General features: G+C 26.3%; 2 protein-coding genes across 2 annotated transcripts; one reads left to right on the top strand and one right to left on the bottom strand.

Annotated features, from left to right (window-relative positions):
- Positions 1-2,835: 2,835 nt before the first annotated feature.
- On the bottom strand, positions 2,836-16,763 carry LOC123265209 (BTB/POZ domain-containing adapter for CUL3-mediated RhoA degradation protein 3). The gene is made up of 5 exons (XM_044728865.1): positions 16,504-16,763; positions 15,960-16,404; positions 14,130-14,442; positions 13,851-14,049; positions 2,836-3,342 (listed from the first exon to the last, which is right to left on the bottom strand). Exons 2-5 carry the CDS (start codon positions 16,309-16,311, stop codon positions 3,139-3,141), a joined length of 1,068 nt encoding a protein of 355 aa, XP_044584800.1. The 5' UTR covers positions 16,312-16,404; positions 16,504-16,763; the 3' UTR covers positions 2,836-3,138.
- Positions 16,764-19,679: 2,916 nt separating this feature from the next.
- LOC123264891 (intraflagellar transport protein 20 homolog) lies at positions 19,680-20,843 on the top strand. Its single transcript, XM_044728408.1, has 4 exons — positions 19,680-19,695; positions 19,813-19,942; positions 20,218-20,372; positions 20,447-20,843. Exons 2-4 carry the CDS (start codon positions 19,819-19,821, stop codon positions 20,558-20,560), a joined length of 393 nt encoding a protein of 130 aa, XP_044584343.1. The 5' UTR covers positions 19,680-19,695; positions 19,813-19,818; the 3' UTR covers positions 20,561-20,843.
- The last annotated feature ends 583 nt before the right edge of the window (positions 20,844-21,426 follow it).

Here is a 21,426-nt window from a genome sequence, read left to right on the forward strand (position 1 = left end):
ATGAAAATTATAATTTAACAGATGTTTGATAATTTTAAGAATTTTTTTTAACAAATAAATTATGGCAAAAATAATGAAAAAAAAAATTGACAGAAATTAAAAATAATAAAAAATCTAATTTTTTTAAACAAGTTTTTTTGTTAAATAAAATTGAAAAATTTTTAAGCGACTGCTAACTTTAATGTCATAGAAAGTTTAATAAATTAAAAATGCAAATTTTAAAAAAGAATTTTTAGGAACAAATTTGTTTGTTGAATAAAATTAAAAAAATGGTCAAGTGACAGCTAACTTTAATATCATAAATTATTATTATTATTATTTATTCGATTTGAATGCCAAGGCATCAGCCAAATGGCAAAAATACAAAAGTAAGTAGTATAAAGTACATGTAAGAGTATAAACAGGTCTATATAAACATATTAACAATATTTAAATTAGAAGAAATAATCAACTAATTACAATCAGTCAAAGTGAAATGAAATAAGAGTAACAAGGAAGTTAAAAATATAATATAACTGCCAGACTAAGTTAGATTTAGTGCACTGCAAGTTATACCAAATTTAACAACTTGAAATTTCCTCAGTGGTACCAGGTATTAGGCTCTCCTTGAGCTCAAGGTCATGGAAGAATTTATAAGCTTTTGTCTTGAAGGTGACAATACTAAGTGCATTGATGACATCAGGTGGTAATTCACGCCAAAGACGTATTGAAGAGATTAAAAATGAGTGTTCATAAGAAGCAGTTGAAAAATTGGGAATTTTAAATGTGATGTTATTATTTCTGGCAGCTACTCTCTCGGAACGTCTGATATCAGGTGACTCTTCGACGAATAGGCTTCTGAGGAAACTAGGTTCACCAGAGCTGAAGAGGTTGTACAAAAAAACAAGCCAAGAAATAATACCACCTCGATTTGACTGTGATCCACTGTAAAGAGCGTCTATGAGGTGTAATATGTTCATCACGCTTCAGATTGAAAATAAATCTTATGCCATTGTTTATTAGACGCTGTAGCTTATAATCTAGCCTTTTCGATATATCTATCAAGACCAAAGAGCAGTAGTCAATGATAGGAATAATCATTGCAACAACCAGCAATTTTCGAGTTGAAGTAGATAAAATATTCTTCCTATATTTAAGGCTATTTAGAGCTAAGAATGTTTATTGATGATATACGAACATTTGCTTGGCTCGGTAATTGCTATTGAAGCTTAGCTAAATCTAATTCAGTACTAATCATGAACTTCGACGAATCATCATCTTTTTTGACATAAATTATTCCCTTGTGAACCCAGACATATTTGAATTTGGAATCTTTGGCTTTTGTTTTAGTAGATTGTAGTAATTTATAAGCCTCACCGTGAAGAAATTCATTGATATAGATTTGTCCACCAGAAGCAGTGCTATTATTTAAGTCGAAAATGTTTTTACTTTCAAGTTTAGTCTGAATAATAAATGTCTGCGTATTTCAGTATCATTTTTTGTTATTGTAATTAAAGTTGTTATAAAAATTATGACATTAAAGTTAGCATAATAATAAAGTTAGCCGACATTTTTGATTTTTTTATTTTGCTTAATTTATTAAATTATAACTAAAAAATATTTTTAAAAAATTGCACTTATAGTTTTTGAAGTTTTTAACAAATGAAATAATTTTTTTTTATTTTTTTGTAACAATTCTTTAATAGAAAAAATCATAAAAATTTTTAGATATCGGCTAACTTTATTTTCATAAAGTTAGCAATCATTAGAGAATTTTAAAATTTTTTTTAACAAACCAATTTGTTCCAGAAAATAATTTTTAAAAAATTGCATTTTTTATTTATTTAAATTTCTACATGTCAATTTTTTTTCTAATTTTTTTTTTTCATATTTTATTTGTTAAAAAAAATTTTAAAAATTATTTAGCATCTGCTAAATTTATTTTCGTATAAAAATTTTAAAAATTTGACAGCTATTAGCTGACTTCAGTTTTATAAAAAAAATTTGACAGTTCTCAACTGTCTGTTACATTGCAGCTGTCATCTTTTATTAAGCGCTCTTATCAGATCTGCATAAAATTAAGAATGTCATTAAATTATTAAAAAAAAATAATAAAAAAAAATCTTACTTGCAATTTTTATAAATTAAAATTATATAAATATTCAAGTGACAATTATTAAAAATGGCGGATTTTAAGTTAAGTGTTTTTTTATGAAAATTATTTTAGCAGACATATAACAATTTTTAGAATTATTCTAACAAATAAACTGTGGAAAAAAAAATTGACATATTTAGAAATTTTTAAAAATTAAAAATGCAATTTTTTAACAATAATTTTTTAGAATTAATTTAATTGTTAAATAAAATTAAAAATTGGTCAAGTGACAGCTAACTTTAATATCGTGTTTTTTTTTAATATTTAACATGTCAATTGATAAAAATTTTAAATAATTTATAATTATAATTATTTAAAAAAATTCCGCAAAAAAAATTTATTACTAATTTTTTTTAATTAAAATAATTAAATAAATATAATACGTGACCAATCAATTTTTATTATGAGCAATTAATATGCAATTAATTACAGTTAACAATTAAACAATGGATATTTATATTTAAATATATATATATATTTATAAATAATTGGTGATTGTAACAATCTTATTATTAAATTCAACTAATTTTTTTTTTCTAGTCCAGTAAATTCAAACATCAATACGGAATTTAAAATTTTTAATATTAAGTATTTAAAATTTAATTACCCTGTCGCGAAAAATTGGCAGTATTTATTTAATTTAATACAAAACAATGCATTCGATAAGTTGAAAAAAATAAAGAAAAGAAAAACAATATAAATACACATGAATAAATAAAAGTAATCTACATATTTTACAGAATTTAAGTGATAGTCCAGTTACAAAAGTTATTAATTATTCACTAATAAATAATATTATCGTTTGGCACTTGTCTGCTTGGTAATTAGTGCGAATAAATAATAGTTATAAGTTATAATGATCATAGATCATTATTGTAATTAATAATTTATAATTTATAGTTAATGATTATCAAAAATTGTTATTTTATATGAGCACGGGTCCTAAAAGACCGTACCAAGCTCATGATTGCAGGATGCGCGGGTGTCAGTACAGTGAGGGAGGGTCAGTTGGTGTTCTGCTTGTTGGTCCGGAGACGGGCTAACCCAGAACGCTCGCCCTCTTCTTCGTCGCTCGTACATGGCGGTCCGCCACCAACTGCTCCGCGGGATGACGTTGCTTGCATCAGCTCTTGGTCCGGGCCATTACGATGCTCATATAATAAAATGTTTAATGTTTCTTCGTAAATTCTAGCTTCTGGGAACTCCACCTAGTAATTTTAATTTATTTAGAATTTTTTTAGCAGAAAAATAAATTTATTGGAACAATAATGAAGAATAAATTAAAAGGATGTAAATTTCTTCAGATAATTAAGAATGAAATAATATAAAATTAGTATGATACTGAATTTAACAGACATCTAACAATTCTTTAGATTGTTATAACAATTTAATTGTAAAGAAAAAAATTTATCGAAAAAATTTCACATGTAGAAATTTAAAAAAATTGTAAATGTGAATTTTTTTAAATATTCTTTTTATAATAATTGATTTGTTAAATAAATTCGTATCATAAATTAGTTATTAAATTAAATACTTAAAAATTGTCAGCTCTCTCAAGTTTTTGATAAAATTAATAATTTTATATCAGGTAAAAGACCCCATTAGTGGCACCTTTAACCCCTATTAGTGGCACTTTTTTTTTCAATGAAAAAATGTTCTACTTGGAATAAAAATTAAAAATTTTCTTGATCTAAAGGTCTTAATGATTTGAAATAATATATTCATTATTGAAATTAATGGTTTCATTAATTGAATAAATACCAAAATCAAAGAAAGTGTCAGTAATGGGGTCCCCGCCACTAATGTGTATGACCCAGATTTTACTTTTTGTATTTGAGTATTTTAGTTTATTTTTATTAATTACTTAAAAATTAATAGAAACAATTATTGTTATTAGTGCGGCGATTATTATTTAATTATTGTATTTATTTAGTTAATAATATTATATTATTGTTACCGAAGATATGATTAAATTAAGAAATTAAGCGTGTGAGAAATTATTATGAAGCCGAGCGAATTAATCGAGCAAAAGAAATTAATTGTAAAAGAAATTAAAAGACTGGGAAAATTATTCTAAGTTCCGAACAAGATTTAGTATGGGAAAGCGATGAATGGATATAAAATGAAAGAAATGACGATTATTATTTTGTAAGAAATAATTTAGGTAAGCGAAGATTTTATAAGTCCCAAGGACAATTTAGTATGGAAAATCAACGAATGGATATATAATGAAAGAAATTGCGATTAAAATAATAAAGAATTGTGAATTTGACGAAACGAATGGATAGAAAATGAAGGAAATTACGATTAAAATAATAAATAATTGAGTTTCGAAAATAAAAACTTATAATTTGGCGAGACGAATGGATAGAAAATGAAGGAAATTACGATTAAAATAATAAATAATTATTTTTAAATGTTCGTTCGATGACGCCGGACAGATGGCGATAAATTTCCAATTTCGTTCGCTTTAAGTAAAAATTTTAAATATGATAGTCCAAAATTTTGGCACGGCAAGGCAATTCTTTCTCGGGAGAATTACTCGGATGAATACTCTTCACCAAGTAATTCTAGAGGATGATACTCTACCTGGAGTCTGAACAAGGCCCAGGTAAGTATCGTGAACCGACCGGATGAAAATGCTACTCCCCGTGCCGAAGCCTTCAGCTGAGGTACGGTAGGTGATCATAAGCCGTGTAGGTGGGAGCGAGGAGGATACTCTCCACTTGCTCTCAGGGTAGAGTTTAGGACCCCACAGGGATGACGGCTAGTCGCCCTGAGGGGGGAGGGGGTGTTATTGGGAAACTACCTAGTATTTTGTAGACCGCGTTTTTGAGTTTGAACCGTGAATACCGTCGTGTATGTTTGGATAGAAAGTTTCTATTGTATTAGTGTATATTGCTTATATTGTTTCTTGATTTTGAACCGCGTTAATGATTTTGAACTGCGAATATGTGTGAAAAGAGTGTTCTAATGTATTGTTTATATTGTTCAATTTGCTTATATTGTTTATATCGTTTATTAATATGATCAGGCCAATAAAGAGGTTTCCTTTTTCTTTGATTTATTTAAAATAAAGTGTTTTGTTTATATTTTGTTATTGATAATGTGATCCCCGTTTATGACCTTGGACTCCGGCGAGCAAATTTCTAGCCGGGGACTAATTAGATAATTATATTTTGAAAACGTGGACGTTACATGGGGTCTTTTACCCTAATAAACAAAATTAAGTTTTTGAAGTGAAACTTCTTTATCGACGTATGAGAGAAATTTTGTAGCAATGTAAAAAAAAATCGTCACAATTTTCCGTTACGCGCCTTGTTGTTTTTTTTTTTTTTTATCAAAGTTCAGTATAGCGCCGTAAAGAATAAATCTAGTAAGCATTATTAATTCTAAAAACAATTAAAAAAACTAATCAAATGATAATTTAAAAATAAAACAAAACAATTATTAGTAAATAAAAATATGTATATGGACATATTTTTTAATTATTCGTTTCTAATGATTTATCTATTCATTCTGAATTCTATAAAATCATTGCATGTCTATAAGATTAACTGTCATCAAATAATTGTATTACTTTGAATAGATAATTCCAATTATTTACACATAACTTGTGTAATTGAGTAAGTTATTAAATATCTGCTTTGAATTATTTTTACTAAGTTATGGCATGAAATATGAATATTAAAGTTCTTTATTTAATTTTTGTAAACTGATTAACTAATTTTTAGATTAAATAATGGCAGAATCTAAAAAATGACAACAATGGTAATGACGATGAGATCATAAAATTGATGAATTACAATAATTATATCTAGCAACCTTGCAGTCACTATGTGACTGCCGTGACTTGTGAACTATAAATAAATAAAATTTTGCTTTGTTAAATAATGACTTTTGTTAAATTGCTCTGTACTTTTTTAACTATTGAAGTTTTTAAAAATATAAGCTCATCCCGATGTTACACTCATCAAGAGCTTTCATGTGAGTACCCACATGCATTTTGATATATTTTTCATATATACATATACATAATACATATAAATATATGAAAAATTGATGTGGGTACTTAAATGAAAGGTCTTGATGAGTGTAGCATCGGGGTGAGCTTATTATATCTTTAACAACGTCAATAGTTCACAAGATACAAGATCATTTCTTAACTATGTATCTAGAGATAGAGCATTTTCGAATGCAGCCTAAATACTTATCATCATAAATTAACTACTGGTGAGAATGATATGAAACCTTAAAAAGGCACAACTTCAGGTCGAAACTTTTCCAACGATACCAAATTTAACTATAAAAACCCATTTTATCATATAAATACACTGGCCACAAAATTTCGCTTATTCTCTTAATAGTATAGATAAGAGCAATGATAAAATGAATTACTCATATTATTTGTATGCATGTTTATAATACTAAAAATAGCTTTAATTTAATCCGGAAAAATTTTTTTTTCTTAAGTCTCATCTACCCAATTTCTGTAAAGTTGTAAATAGTAAAAAAATGATATGTCATAAAGAAGTTTCACTTCTTACCTGTGTACTCTGGTACACACACATATTTTTTTTTAATTATTCTATTGAATTTTAAAATAATGTTAACTTTATTATTATTTTTAATTTAGTGAAGCTTACTATAAAAGAAAAAATGAAGCGAAAATAAAAATTAACAATATAAAATGATTTAATTAATAAAGTTAGATTGTTTTGGAAGTTTAAAAAATGTTTTCATAAAATCAGACGTAAATTGAACAAATTAATAATAATAATTGAATTTTTGTTATTATATGAATTGATTTAAACGACTAATTAATTAATTATATTAAAAATAGCAGAAATCGGAAAATTTTTAGGTTTTTAATTGATATTAATGTATAAACTCAGTCTAATTTAATTAACTAAGAGACAGTTTTTCAATACGGGATAAAATTTTATTCAAGACATAATTATTATCGTCAGTATATCTATGCACCTAAAATATATAGATATATTTTAGCATTGAAGAAAATTTTATACCGGATTGAAAAACTGGCTCTAAATGTACCTACTAATTTTTTTTAATTATTCAAAATTATTATTATTATTATTTTCATTTCAGAAAAAAAGATTTATTAGAAGAATAATGAAGAAAACATCAAAATGATCTAAAAAAATAGGTAAATTTCTTCAATTAATTCTGACTAAAATATTATTAATTTTATTATTATTTTTAATTTGGTGAAGCTTACTATAAAAGAAGAAATGAAGCGAAACTATAAATTAACAATACAAAATCATTTAATAAAGTTAGATTGTTTTAAAAGTTTAAAAAACCTTCTTCATAAAATCAGCCGTAAATAAAAATTATTGATAACACCAATTGAAAGTTTGTTCTTGTATGAAGTAATTTAAGCAACTAATTAATTAATCATATTAAAAAAAATTAATAAAAATTTTGAATAAAATAACAGTATTAATAATAATAGAAGTTTTAATGATTATTTTATAGAGAATTAAATGGATTTTAAAATAAGATTTCTTCATTCATATATATTTAATCGGAGTTATTTTTAAATATATGACGGAAAAGCAATAAGTTGATTACTCTTATCCTAGTAATTCCAATAAAAGCTTTAATTTGTTAAAATAGAGATTTGCTGGATAAAGGAAATGATTTCTATGAAGAAATTTAAATCAACAAAACCCAAAATTTTGGGTGGACATCAATGACCCATAATCCGATTGCCCAGACCTAGTATTGGACACAATTCTTTTACCCATAATTCTTTTGTCCAGATTTTTATGATACAGTGCATCTTTTACTCAGAGTTCCAATTATACAGAATTTCTATTACACAGACATCCCATAACACATGATATCTTTTACTCAATAATTCATTTACACAGGTTTCTTTTGCCCAGACTCTTCAATTTGATCTCAGTAGTTCTTGCAATAAATAGCGCCAGTATAACTAATTATAATTTGAAAACATTTTTTTTATTTCAACAATTAACAAATCAGAGCCGCTTTATTTTTCTGTAACATTTGTTAAACTCCTGGGTCATTCCATGTCAAATCGACCAATAATCGACAAAAGAAAAAAAAATAAAAAAAAAATTTTTCAAAAGATATGCAAATTCAAAATTTCGCGATTTTTACAGCTTTTGAATTTCATTTTTGTAATATCTCGAACGCTATTATAGATATAGGAATGACCTTTCGTTTGGTTAAGGGACACTTGGTGCTATTGAAAAAAAAAATATTTTGGAAAAAAATTTTGAAAAATGCCAAACAAATTTTGAATTTTTGAAAATCGTCAAAAATGACGATTGAGATTAAAATTTTGGTTCAATTTTTTTCGTATAATACCTTGTACTGATCTTAAAAGATTCTGAAAATTTGAGAACACTGTTTTTTGTTTTTTCAAAAATAAGAAATTTTAAATTTCAAAAAAAATTTTTTTTTTTGCCCTCCGGGCGGAAAGTGGCAACTTTCGTCCCGCTGCGCTAAACTAAGTTGCCGCTTTCCGCCTTCGTCGGACAAAAAAATAGTATACACTCCTCGGGAAGTAAATAAGAAAGCCTCAGATCACATGTTTGTTGACCTCGGCTTCGCCTCGGCCAACAATTACATGTGATCTGAGACATTTCTTACTTTACTTCCCTAGGTGTGTAATATACTATTTTGCCCTCCGGGCGGAAAGTGGCAACTTTCGTCCCGCTGCGCTAAACTAAGTTGCCGCTTTCCGCCTTCGTCGGACAAAATAGTATATTACACATCTAGGGCAGTAAAATAAGAAATGTCTCAGATAACATGTAATTGTTGTCCGAGGCGAAGCCGAGGTCAATAAACATGTGATCTGAGGCTTTCTTATTTACTGCCCGTGGTGTGTATACTATTTTTCTCCTCGACGGAGGCGGAAAGCGGCATTTTCGTTTAGCGCAGCGGGAGGAAAATTGACGCTTTCCGCCCGGAGGTGAGAAAAAATAGTATACACTCCTCGGGAAGTAAATAAGAAAGCCTCAGATCACATGTTTGTTGACCTCGGCTTCGTCTCGGCCAACAATTACATGTGATCTGAGACATTTCTTACTTTACTTCCCTAGGTGTGTAATATACTATTTTTTGTTTTTTGCAACTTATAAATAAGGTAAAGTTATGCAGATAAGGTAAAAGTACCCATTATGGGACACATTTCATAGTAGGTCGAACATTTTTACCATTTAAAAATGTATTTCAGAGAAAAATACAATTTTATGAGCATTATACGATTATTTTATGATTAATTAATAAATATTTCATGTTAATACTCTTTATTTACTCAAAAGTAAATAAAAATATGCAATTTTTTGGAACAACCTTTATGACCCCTTTTATGAGACAGCTTCAAGACATATGGCCCTAGTGTCTCATCTAAGAGGTCCCTATTTTTGAGACAGCTGAAAAATAAATAAAACAATTTTTATATTTAGTTTTTATTACTATGAGATCATTTTTTTTTTACAAAATATGTAATTAAAACATTTGTTTAACAGCAAATTATCAATTTTTTATCAGTTAAACGATTAACTCACAAAAAATTTGAATTTAACTTTATTTTTCTTCTTTTATTCTCTTCTGGATTTCTTTTACTTTTTCCATTAATAATTTTTTTTCTTCTTGTAATTTTTTCTTATTCTGTTTTTTTTTCTTCTTGCTTTTTTTTTAAATTTTCTTTTTCTAATTGTAGATTATACCATTCATCAGAGGTTCCTACTGAAGGTAGTTTGGATTTACCTAATTTTTCAATTTTAGCCCTTTTTTTTTAGGTAAATATTTCACCGGCAATGTGAAGATCTCCTTTAGTGGTGTTTTATCTAAAATTTGAAATTATAATAATTTTATCAAAAACTTATTTATTTTATTAAGAATAATTTTTCAAAAAAAATTTTGCTTTACCTTTTCCTACAGTAACTGATGAAATTTCTTCTCTGCTAGAACTTTGTCCACTACTTCGTTCACAAACATTTTCCAAATTCTCTTTCATAAGTTCTGAAAAATTTTTAAATTTATAGTTTTTTGTAATTGAATTATAACTAACACAATGTAAAATTTACATACCTGTCTGATGATTTTGGTTAGTAGAATGGTTTTCAACTATCAGTTGTACATTGCTAGAATCATTCTGAGAGAGTAAATGATCATTACTGATATCAATAGCAATTGTCTCATTGAAGCTACCAGTTACGTTTTCGTTACAAGTAGTCAGAGTCTTTATTGTATTGGTATCATTCAATTCTTCATCAATTATTTGAACTGGTTCTTCATTACCGATTTGGACCGGAAGCTCGTATAGAACTTCATAATTAAATTCATTTCCAATCGTATTTTGTTCGCCATTCAACGTTTCAAAATTATTGTTGAAAATAATAACAGATTGCGTTGCTTCATCATTGCTCACTAAGTTAGTGTGTACTTCAACATCTGTTAAACCTTCTTGATCATTTGTTTTAAAAAGATCAATACCGGAATCAATACCTGTTTTAATACTTGAATCAATATCTGTACATAAATCACCTCGAATACTACGGTCATTTAGAATTTCTATTTTCTTTATTACTGGCTTTTGCTTCGGAGTATCACCTATTGTAAAAAATGTATATAATTATGATAAAAATAATTAATAACAAATTATTCATCCGACTTTTCTACAAAAAAAAAAAGAAAAAGATTAATATTTGCAATAGAAAAAATAAATAAAAAAAAATTGAATTTATTTAACTTAGAATTTGATCTCGAGTATTATAAATTGTACAAAAAAAATTGTAAAAATTAATTGTAAATATTAAAATAAAGTGTAAAAATAAATTGTAAGTATTAAAATAAATTGTAATTATTAAATTTGATCAAATTACTTATAAATATCGATTGTAAATATAGTAAAAAAAATGTATAAGTATATAATTGAAAATTGTAAATTAAATTTATGGTATTGTTCGTTTTAAATACCCGTCGATTTTTTGTAAATGCTAAACCAGTAATGAAACAAAGCTTTTTTCTCTATATCACCGGTCCATGATCCATTAATTGCTGCTTCTTTAAAATCAGAAACTAACTCTTCTGGTAAATTTTTCTCAAAAAGTTGTAAAAACTGTTCTTTTTCAATAGCCTCATCGGAATATTTTGTGTCATTAGTTTCGAGTCTTTGCTTCGATTTTTTACCCTGGTTTAAAACATCATAATCCACGGCACTTGCATCAAATGGATATAGTCCTGTTCTTCGAAAACCACTTTTAACTACCTTCTCTGCATTTTTCATATTTTGTAGAGTAAACTGGAGAGCCAGAGGAAAATCTTCTTTTTTAATATGTGTCACTCTTTGTTGACTTTTCCATTTGGGAACAGATTTTTTCCATGTTTCCTTAAAAGGATGGAAAAAAGATGTATCGAGTGGTTGCATAATATGAGTGGAGTTTGGAGGTAACATAATTAATTCAATCTGCTTTTCTCGACAAAAAGTTACCAGCGGTAAGTTCAAGTGTGATGAGTGATTGTCCAAGTAAAGAATAACAGGAAACTGTGTATTTTCTTGGACTAACCATGGGTAAAACACGTTTGTTATATATTCGTAAAATGTTTCCGTTGTCATCCAACCATTATCTGACATTCCAATACCCCAGCCTGTTGGAGTATTCTCAACAACTTTTTTCGGTATATTTTTCTTGTACGAATACATAATCATAGGAGGAGCACGAACACCTTCAGCACTATACATGAACAGTACTGTTAAAGCCTCTTTACCTCCATCTACAATCGTGTATACAGCTCGAGTTCCTTTTCCAGCTAGCACACTTTCAGCATCGGGACATAAAAGTATACTACTTTCATCACAATTATAGAGTCTATTGGGAGAAATATTCAACAAATTCTTTTTTTTTAAATATCTTTCGGTGTTTTCAAACCAATCCTCCAACTCTTCTTTACTAACTTCCGCTCTACTAGTGCTTAATTGTTGAGGTTTCCTAATTGAAAGTTCAGGATGTCGCTTTCTGAATGCTTCGTACCAGTGGCGGCCAGGTCGATCATCAGTGAAGGGCGTCTTTTTGGAATTAGCTTGGACGTACTGTTGAATGCAATCTAATAAATCAGTCTTTGTAATTGGTGCTCCGATTTCTGCTCGATGTAGCACCCACTTAACAATCTCATCTTCTTCTTTACTTGATAAAATTGTTTCAGGGCCTGTTCTTCTTTTTATTTTCTCAGGGTCGCACAATTTTTTCCTTCCCAATGTAGCTACTGGAATTCCATATGCAGCAGCAGCTTTTCTTATAGAGAGTCCTGTGTCCTTGATGGCTTTTAAAGCTCTCTCAATATTACTTTTATCATAATTCATTCTTTTATTTTTCTTTTTTTTCAAATTGTGATTAATGTTATTAGAAATAATTACATTTCTAATTTTCGATTTTAAATGCTTTTTGGTCTTTGACTCCGTTTGTTTTTTTGGCATTTTTACGAAAAATTTTCTAATAATTAGTCGTTGTATAATAATCTGAAATTTAATATAAATAAATATTAATATTATTTTTGAAAATTTTTATTTTATTTACTTAAATAAAACATGTAAAAAATTAGCTTGAAAAATCAATATTCTAGCATTATTTTTAGGTTAGATTTATAAGTTTATTTAAATTAATATGATATACTTACTTAAAAATAATAATTTAAAGCTGTGTACATTTATAATATTTTACACTACATGTGTGCACTGTTTTTTTATTAATTATCAATTTATATTAATAAAAATTACGGAAACTAACCACTGTCTCATCAAACCGGGACAACAGATAGAAAACATGTGTCCGTGTTGCGTGATACACCGAATAAAGTGTCTCATATGTCCGGACATTCAAGCACATAACTGTACATATTCTGAGACAGCCGATAATAAAATATTTTCGTAAAAAATAACATAAAAATACATGCATAGACGAAATCTGACATTCATTAGCTTTAATTGGTGTATAATACTTTTGTAGATATCACAAAAACAATGTTATTCGGTTAAAATGAAAAATTCTATGGTCATCATGGATTCTTTCTTTTTAGTTGTGAATTTGAGTCCGGATTATGGAACCAGAAATTAGAAATTTTTTTAAAAAATATCTAATAAGTAAACAGCAAAATTTGTTGATTATTTTTGCAGCTTAGTAAAATATGTATTAATAAAAAATTTTATATTTAAGTACAATTCAGAGATTTTTTTTTTTTTCCGTATATTTCAGCTGTGAATCATAAATACGGACATTGTCTAATAATGGGTACTTTTACCTTACATAGTATTATAATTTTGAGCATTAAAAAATTAAATGTACGACGTGGAAATATTAAATAATAAGGCGGCTCTGATTCGTCAATTGTTGAAATAAAAAAAATGTTTTCAAATTATAATTAGTTATGCTGGCGCTATTTATTGCAAGAACTACTGAGATCAAATTGAAGAGTTTGGGCAAAAGAAACCTGTGTAAATGAATTACTGAGTAAAAGATATCATGTGTTATCGGATGCCTGTGTAATAGAAATTCTGTATAATTGGAACTCTGGGTAAAAGATGCACTGTATCATAGAAATCTGGGCAAACGAATTCTAAGTAAAAGAATTGTGTCCAATACTAGGTCTGGGCAATCGGATTATGGGTCATTGATGTCCACCCAAAATTTTCTGAACTGTTGAAAATCATTATTTTTACCTTGGTATGTTTTTTATCAGTAGTATAAACAATCGAATGACAACAGACTTCTCCGACTTTTCTTCCATGTCCATAAAACGTCCAACAGCATATTTCAATAGAACCGATAACGTCTTTAATAAATAAGACTCTTCCATTGAATCTCAAAGACATTTTATCGAACAATTCGATGTTTTTCAGTAAATTATCATCTGACGTGCTGAAAATTAATATTATTATTTATTATTTATTCCAAGTAATATTAATTCTAAGTAAATAAATAATAATAATGAAAAATACCTTGTATATGAATATTTATTATTATGCCTATTGATAAGTAACTTAACAACTGGTTTGGTAGTACTGCTAATGAGCAATTGCTCTTCTCTTTGGGAAGTTATTAAAGCAACTCTACAAATAGGCTCAGCTTCGCGTTCTTTTCTTAATAGTGCTTGTTCACATGACTCTGCTAGCTCGCTGATGCAGTAGTACTTAGCTTCTACCAGCAGCTCAGTTATTTCTTTAGTGCTTTCTGGCAGAGCTACTGATCCGTTTCTCAGAAAATTTAAAATTGTTCCAAAATGTTTTCCACATCTATCTATCAATATCCAACCTGTCAATAATTAATATTTATATTTATTGACATGAATAATATTTTAAAAATTATGCATGAATTTTTTTTTAATATTTTTTAAGTACTTAATTTATTATCTAAATAAAAAAAAATATTTCAGATATCTAGTAATTTTAATTTCATAAAAATAATCATTTTTATTTTTAAAAAATTGAATTCAAGTACTTAACAAAACAGCTAGTTTTAATTATAATAAAAATTACAATAATAACCAAGAAAATAATTTATAAAAAAAAATATTTAAAAAAATTTTTTTGAATTTCTGCATGTAAAATTTTTTTCATAAAAAATTGTTAAATGTCTGTTAATTTTATGAATTTTGATTACAAAAATTAATTATTATAAAAAAAAATATTTTTTAAAATTATTACTTACAATTTTTCCAAAATTTCTATTTATGAAATGTCTATATTTCATTTTTTTATAATGACTAAATTGTTATAAAAAAAATAAAAAATTTTGAAATAATCGTTAATTTAAATATCATAAAAATATTTTTAAATCAGCAGACATTTAAGAATTTTTTTAACAAAATCATATTAAAACAAATATTTGTAAATATTCTTACGAATAATTTAGAAAAATGTTTTTTTCTATTATAATTAATTTGTTATAAAAAATTAAAATATGAATGCTTTTTAATTTTTTGAATTTCTACTACAAATCAATTATGATAAAAAAAATATTAAAAAAATTTTTTTTAATTTCTACAAGTGAAATTTTTTAATTAAACTTTTTGCATAAAAATTAAAAAATTAATCGATCTTTCAATTTTCTTAATTTTTAAAACAATTCAATTATTATGATAAAAATATAAAAAAAATTTTTTTCAACTTTTACAAGTGAATTTTTTTCATTAAATTTTTTGTATAAAAATTAAAAAAATGAATACTTAGATATCTGTTAATTTTCTAATCTTTTGTAACAAATTAATTATGATAAAAAATTTTTTACTTAAAATTTTTTATCAAAATTATTTTCATAAAAATTAAATTATTATAAAAAACTAAAAAATTTTGAGATAATCGTTAATTTAAGTATCATAAGAATATTTTTAAATCAGCAGACATTTAACAACTTTTATAACAAATCAATTATAATAAAAAAAATATTTAAAAAACATTTTTTTTAATTTCTACACGTAAAATTTTTTAATTAAATTTTTTTTATAAAAACTGAAAAAAATAGATGGTTTTTTAATTTTCTGAATTTTTACAAAAATTCAATTGTGTTAAAAAAGATTTTTTTTAATTTCTACGTATGAAATTTTTTGCATAAAAATTAAAAAAATTAATAGATTGTTAATTTTATAAATTTTTACAACAAATTAACTAAGATAAAAAAAATTTATACTTAAAATTTTTAAAATTTCTATTATTGAAATTTTGATCCAAAGTATTTTCATAAAAATTAAATTATTATAAAAAATAAAAAAAAAAACAATATAATTCTATTAATTCAAGTATAATTAATAAAAAAAAAAAAAAAATAACCACCTTCAGAATCAGTGTGAACATCCATACGGCCACTGAACATAGCGCGCAACATAGTGTCATGCTTCCTGAGAGTGCTGATGGTCGTATAGTGCAAGGACCCGCCGATATTGAGTTTGACATACTCCGAGGGATAGCGAATCACCGGGCGATGGTCACCAGACATAACGGTGGTGTTGCTGGTGCTGGTGGTGGTGCTGACGATCAGCGCTGGCGAGGTTGACGAAGTCGAAGTTGAAGTCGAACTCGCCGGGGAAGAAGTCACCGAGCAAGATGAAACTGGCAGCAGAGCTAGAGGTTCTGGAGTCGTCGATGACGACGGTGCCTCGATTTTATCTGGTGTCACAATCAACATTTAATTTTCTTACACGAGCAACGTCGACACGCTGCTTTGTCAGTCTTGGTTTTGGTCAGGCTGCTAATCTAACGATCCTACTGTACCTAGTTTCTAAAATTAATATTGTAATTATTATTATTATTGATAATAATAATCTAAGTGAATATTATTATTTTTTAAAATAATAATTATTATAAATGCAAAACTTACTGCGATAATTGCTAGTCTACGTGACACTTAGACTCGTCATTTTAAATATTTATGATCCGAGTTCGAGGAAGTTCTCTTCTGCAGATATATTGATTTTATTACGCGTAATTCAATCATGTCTTTAATTCCATGTCCATACTGGTAGTGCTCGACGTTTTTTTTTTCTTATTATTATTTATTGTAATTTTAACAATTTATGTGAGTATGTAATGCAATAACACAACCAGTTGACAGTCACTTGAAGTTGCCGAGACTGGATGATTTTTACAGGATGACAACTTCGGAAAAAAAAATTTTATAGGTACCATAATGATAAAAATTATTTTTAGAAAAAAATAAATTATTTGGCCTACTCGAGTGGTACGGAAGATTTCATACTAACTTTACCATCTCTCTATACCTTTACGTGTAAAAGATGCGATTTCGAAAATTAATTACTCAAAAACGGTGCGGTCAATTGATCTGAAATTTTGGTAGTGACTTATTAATATATTTATCTTTCAATAAAAAAAATTTCATAATTTTCTGTTGAAATGCTTATCACGCAACAACTACCTTAATAGTCTTATGAACGTGGACTTGGCGCGATTTTTTTTTACAGTGAAACTGTTTTTGTTCGGATATATCTATATATGGGGCATTCCACGCCAAATCAACCACTTTTGACCCTGACCCCTTTTTATTTGGCTGAAAGTTTTCCATTCTTTTCTACCCTATCAGAAACGTCTCTCATAATTTTTTCAAATTTTTTTACCCAACCAAAAAAAAGTTATGAATTTAAAAAAACGCTTTTTTATTTTTAAATTGCCATAACTTTTTCAAAAATTGACTTATCGAGAGGTTTTTTTTTCAAAATTTTTGTTATTAAATATTCTTTTTGGGAAAAAATAGAAAAAAATTATTCAAACCTATCTTCATCGTTATTTTTTAGATTTTCTGAAAAAACTCCGAATTTCTTGATGATAACCATTTTTAATTTCTTTTTTCTTTCTTTCATATAAAACTTTGACATTTTCTACAAATATCCTGAAATTTTCAGAATGGTATTTTTTCGATTTGTATTTTTTTTTTCAATTGAAAAAAAAATTTTTTTTATTAATCCTATTTTTCATAACACCGGTCAAAAAATTTCCGGGAATCCTTAAAAAACGAGAAAAAAGTATGGAACCAAAAGTTGAACATGTTAATCATCGAGAAAATTAATTTTTTTAAAAACAAAAAAAAATATAGAACTAAAAGTTAACCAGGTAAGCTTCTCAGAATTGCTTTTTAAATTTTTAATCCTTGCGAAGGTCCAAGTCTATTTTCAAATCACTCTAAACTTCTTCGAGAAATGATAGTTTGCGCCTATGAATCTTTATAAAAAAAACTGATTAAGTGCCATCTTCAGAATTGATATTATAAGTTAAAGAACATTTTCTTGCTTAGCTAAGCTAAATGTCTTTATTAGTTTAAGAATTATTGCATTTGAGACATTATAGTCATGTATTAAACCAATTGATGAAAGCGTTTTAACCATAAAACTCAGATTATCGGAGAATCGTTTATTTCAATGCCCACCATTTATTAAGCAGTAAATAAAAAAACAATTTTTTTTCAATTTTCTTTGTTTTTAAAAAAATTAATTTTCTCGATGATTAATATGTTCAACTTTTGGTTCTATACTTTTTTCTTGTTTTTTGAGGATTCCCGGAAATTTTTGGACCGGTGTTATGAAAAATAGGATTAATAAAAAAAATTTTTTTTTTTAATTGAAAAAAAAAATAGAAATCGAAAAAACACCATTCTGAAAATTTCAGGATATTTGTAGAAAATGTCAAAGTTTTATATGAAAGAAAGAAAAAAGAAATTAAAAATGGTTATCATCAAGAAATTCGGAGTTTTTTCAGAAAATCTAAAAAATAACGATGAAGATAGGTTTGAATAATTTTTGTCTATTTTTTCCCAAAAAGAATATTTAATAACAAAAATTTTGAAAAAAAAACCTCCCGATAAGTCAATTTTTGAAAAAGTTATGGCAATTTAAAAATAAAAAAGCGGTTTTTTTTTTTTAAATTCATAACTTTTTTTTGGTTGGGTAAAAAAGTTTGAAAAAATTATAAGAGACTGATCGAACCGAAAATCTTAGAGAAATTTGAAAAATTCACTTTTTCCGAATTTTTTCGACAACGATAACTCACGAACCAATCAACCAATTTTCACGTTCTTGGTGGGGATCGACGTGATTTTTTGGGCACTAATAATTATTCCATTTCGTCAAAAATGATCCGAAAAGAAATCTCGAACTTATGTGAAAAAAACACTTTTTTCGAAATTTTTCGTTTTCGATAACTCTCGAACGAATCAACCGATTTTGATGGGACTGGTGGCAATCCACGTGGTTTTTTAAGCTTAAGAGCTGATTAGTTTTTGGAATTGATCGGTAAAGCCGTTTAGAAGTTATTCCAAGAAAACGATTTTTTGAAAATTTTATTTTTGAGATTTCTCAAAATCTAGCGAACCGAATCGATTCAAATTTTTGCGAAATTTAATGGCAATGATACTCTTTGGATCGCCACTTATTTCGATCCGATCGGCCGAGCCGTTCAAAAGTTATAAGAGGTTTACATACATACACACACACACACACACATACATACAGCCGCACATACACCATCGCGGGAATAGTCAGGGAAGCTTCCTAGGACCTCAAAACGTCGAGATCTGATGAAAACTCGATTTTCGAAAAACGGGGTAAAAACAATAACTTCTCGATTTTTGAAAATTTTAAATTTTCTTAGCGGGAAGTTAAAAAGATCATAAAAATTATGAATGCAATTTTTTAAAAATAATTTTTCAGAATAAATTTGTTTATTAAATAAAATTAAAAAATAATCAAATGACTTTTATCTTTAATCTCATATATTAATTGTAAAAAATTTTCTTGACATAATTTTTGTTAAAAAAAAAAAAAAAAATGATTAAATGTCTGATAATTTTATTTGTAAAATTTAATAGTTAATTTTTTAAAAGTAATTTTATGAACTAAAAAAATTTGTTTTGTAAATTTTACATCACAAGAAAAAAAAATATTTTTAATTTTTAAAATTAATTAATTAATTAAATTATTAATTAAAGAATAATAAATTTCATAAAAATTACACTAAAACGAAAAATGAATAAAACAAAACAATGTGCAGTACAAGTGCGCAGGTAACTAGGCAATACATTCAGTATCAAAACATAGCAACCGCTTTTGTAAACTTACATTTGTCAAACAAAATTATTTTTTTTTTATAATTATTAAATAATAATTGTAAAAAATTACAGAAATAAATGGCGGAATCTCTGGCAAAATATGGATTATTCGTTGACGACTTGTGTAAAATCCGCATCCTCGAGCCTGAGATAACAACTCAGAGTGACAAATTAAAAAATGAATGTCATGATTTTGTCAATAGTAAATTACAATTATTTTATGAAAATTAAAGTAGCAGATATTTAATAATTTTTAGAATTTTTTTAAGAAATAAATCAGTGCAAAAAAATTATTTAAAAAAAAAATTGACTTGTAAAAATTATAAAAAATTAAAAATGCTATTTTTTTAAAATAATTTTTTGGATGAAATTTTTTTGTTAAATAAAATTTAAAAATTGTGAAGTGACTGCTAACTTTAATGTCATATTATTTTATAATAAATTTAAAATTATAAAAAAAATAAATTATTTTTACAGAAATAACCGAGTTTAAAAAAAATTCCGAGCACTTTATAAATTTGCTAGACAAACTAGCGACAGAAGTTGAAAAAGAAAAAATGCGAACTATTGGCGCGAGAAATTTACTGAGCTCTGTTGAGAAACAACGTGACGTACAGAAACAAAAAATCCAAGTAAATTTTTTATTTAAATAATTAATAATAATATTAAAAAAATAATAATAATAAATTTGAAATAATAATTACAGGCAATGATAATTGAAAAAACAATGGAGTTGGAGCGGCTACGAGTTCAGTATGACTCGGTAAAAAAAATAGAACTTGAGCAACTAGAAACAATTGAACATTTGACTATTAATTAACACACCAATTTGTTTATTAAATATTTATAATTCAGACAGTAAAAATTTAAACTTAAGTTTAATTAAATGAATCCTTAATTTTTAACTATTTATATATTAATTATTATTATTATTATCATTATTATCATTATTGTAATTATTATTATTATTATAATTATTGTTGTTGTATTGTGATTCCTAAAAATAATCCTTAGATTTAAAAGGCACGTTAAATTTTCTAGCCACTGACACACTAAAAAAAAGCATAATTTTGAAAATAAATTTTATTTTAAATGAAAAAAAATAATAAGAAAATTAAATCGTGTTACAAATATAAACCCTATTGTCTAGATTTATTTACATTTACATATTAATTCTAATAAACGTTAAATCTAGAGACCATCGGAAACAGATTATCTAGTCGGAGCTGATTTAATAAAGTGAATTTCATTTTTTTTAATTATAAAGATAAAAATAATTATACCTACGGAAAGAACAAGATGACACTGGATATCATCCCAGATTATACTCAGTGATATTTGTGGTGAAAAAAAATTCCGGATAGTAGCTAGAAAAATCCAGATTATACTGCGTGATATCTGGATTATACTTATTATAATCTAGATTATACTCATTGTAATCTTAATTGTAATCATTGTAGAAAAAAAAAAAAAAAAATTTTATTTTTTTTTTAAATTTTTTATGAAAATTATTTTTATTCTGAGTAATTTTTTTTCTGAAATTATAATAATAATAATAATTATTATTATTATTATTTCAGAAAAAAAATTACTCAGAATAAAAATAATTTTCATATAAAATTTCTTAAGCAAAATAAAATTTTTTTTTTCAGATAGCAGCTAGAAAAATCCAGATTATACTCATTA

Source organism: Cotesia glomerata, linkage group LG5, assembly GCF_020080835.1.
Source record: "Cotesia glomerata isolate CgM1 linkage group LG5, MPM_Cglom_v2.3, whole genome shotgun sequence".
NCBI classification, from domain to species: Eukaryota; Metazoa; Arthropoda; class Insecta; order Hymenoptera; family Braconidae; genus Cotesia; species Cotesia glomerata.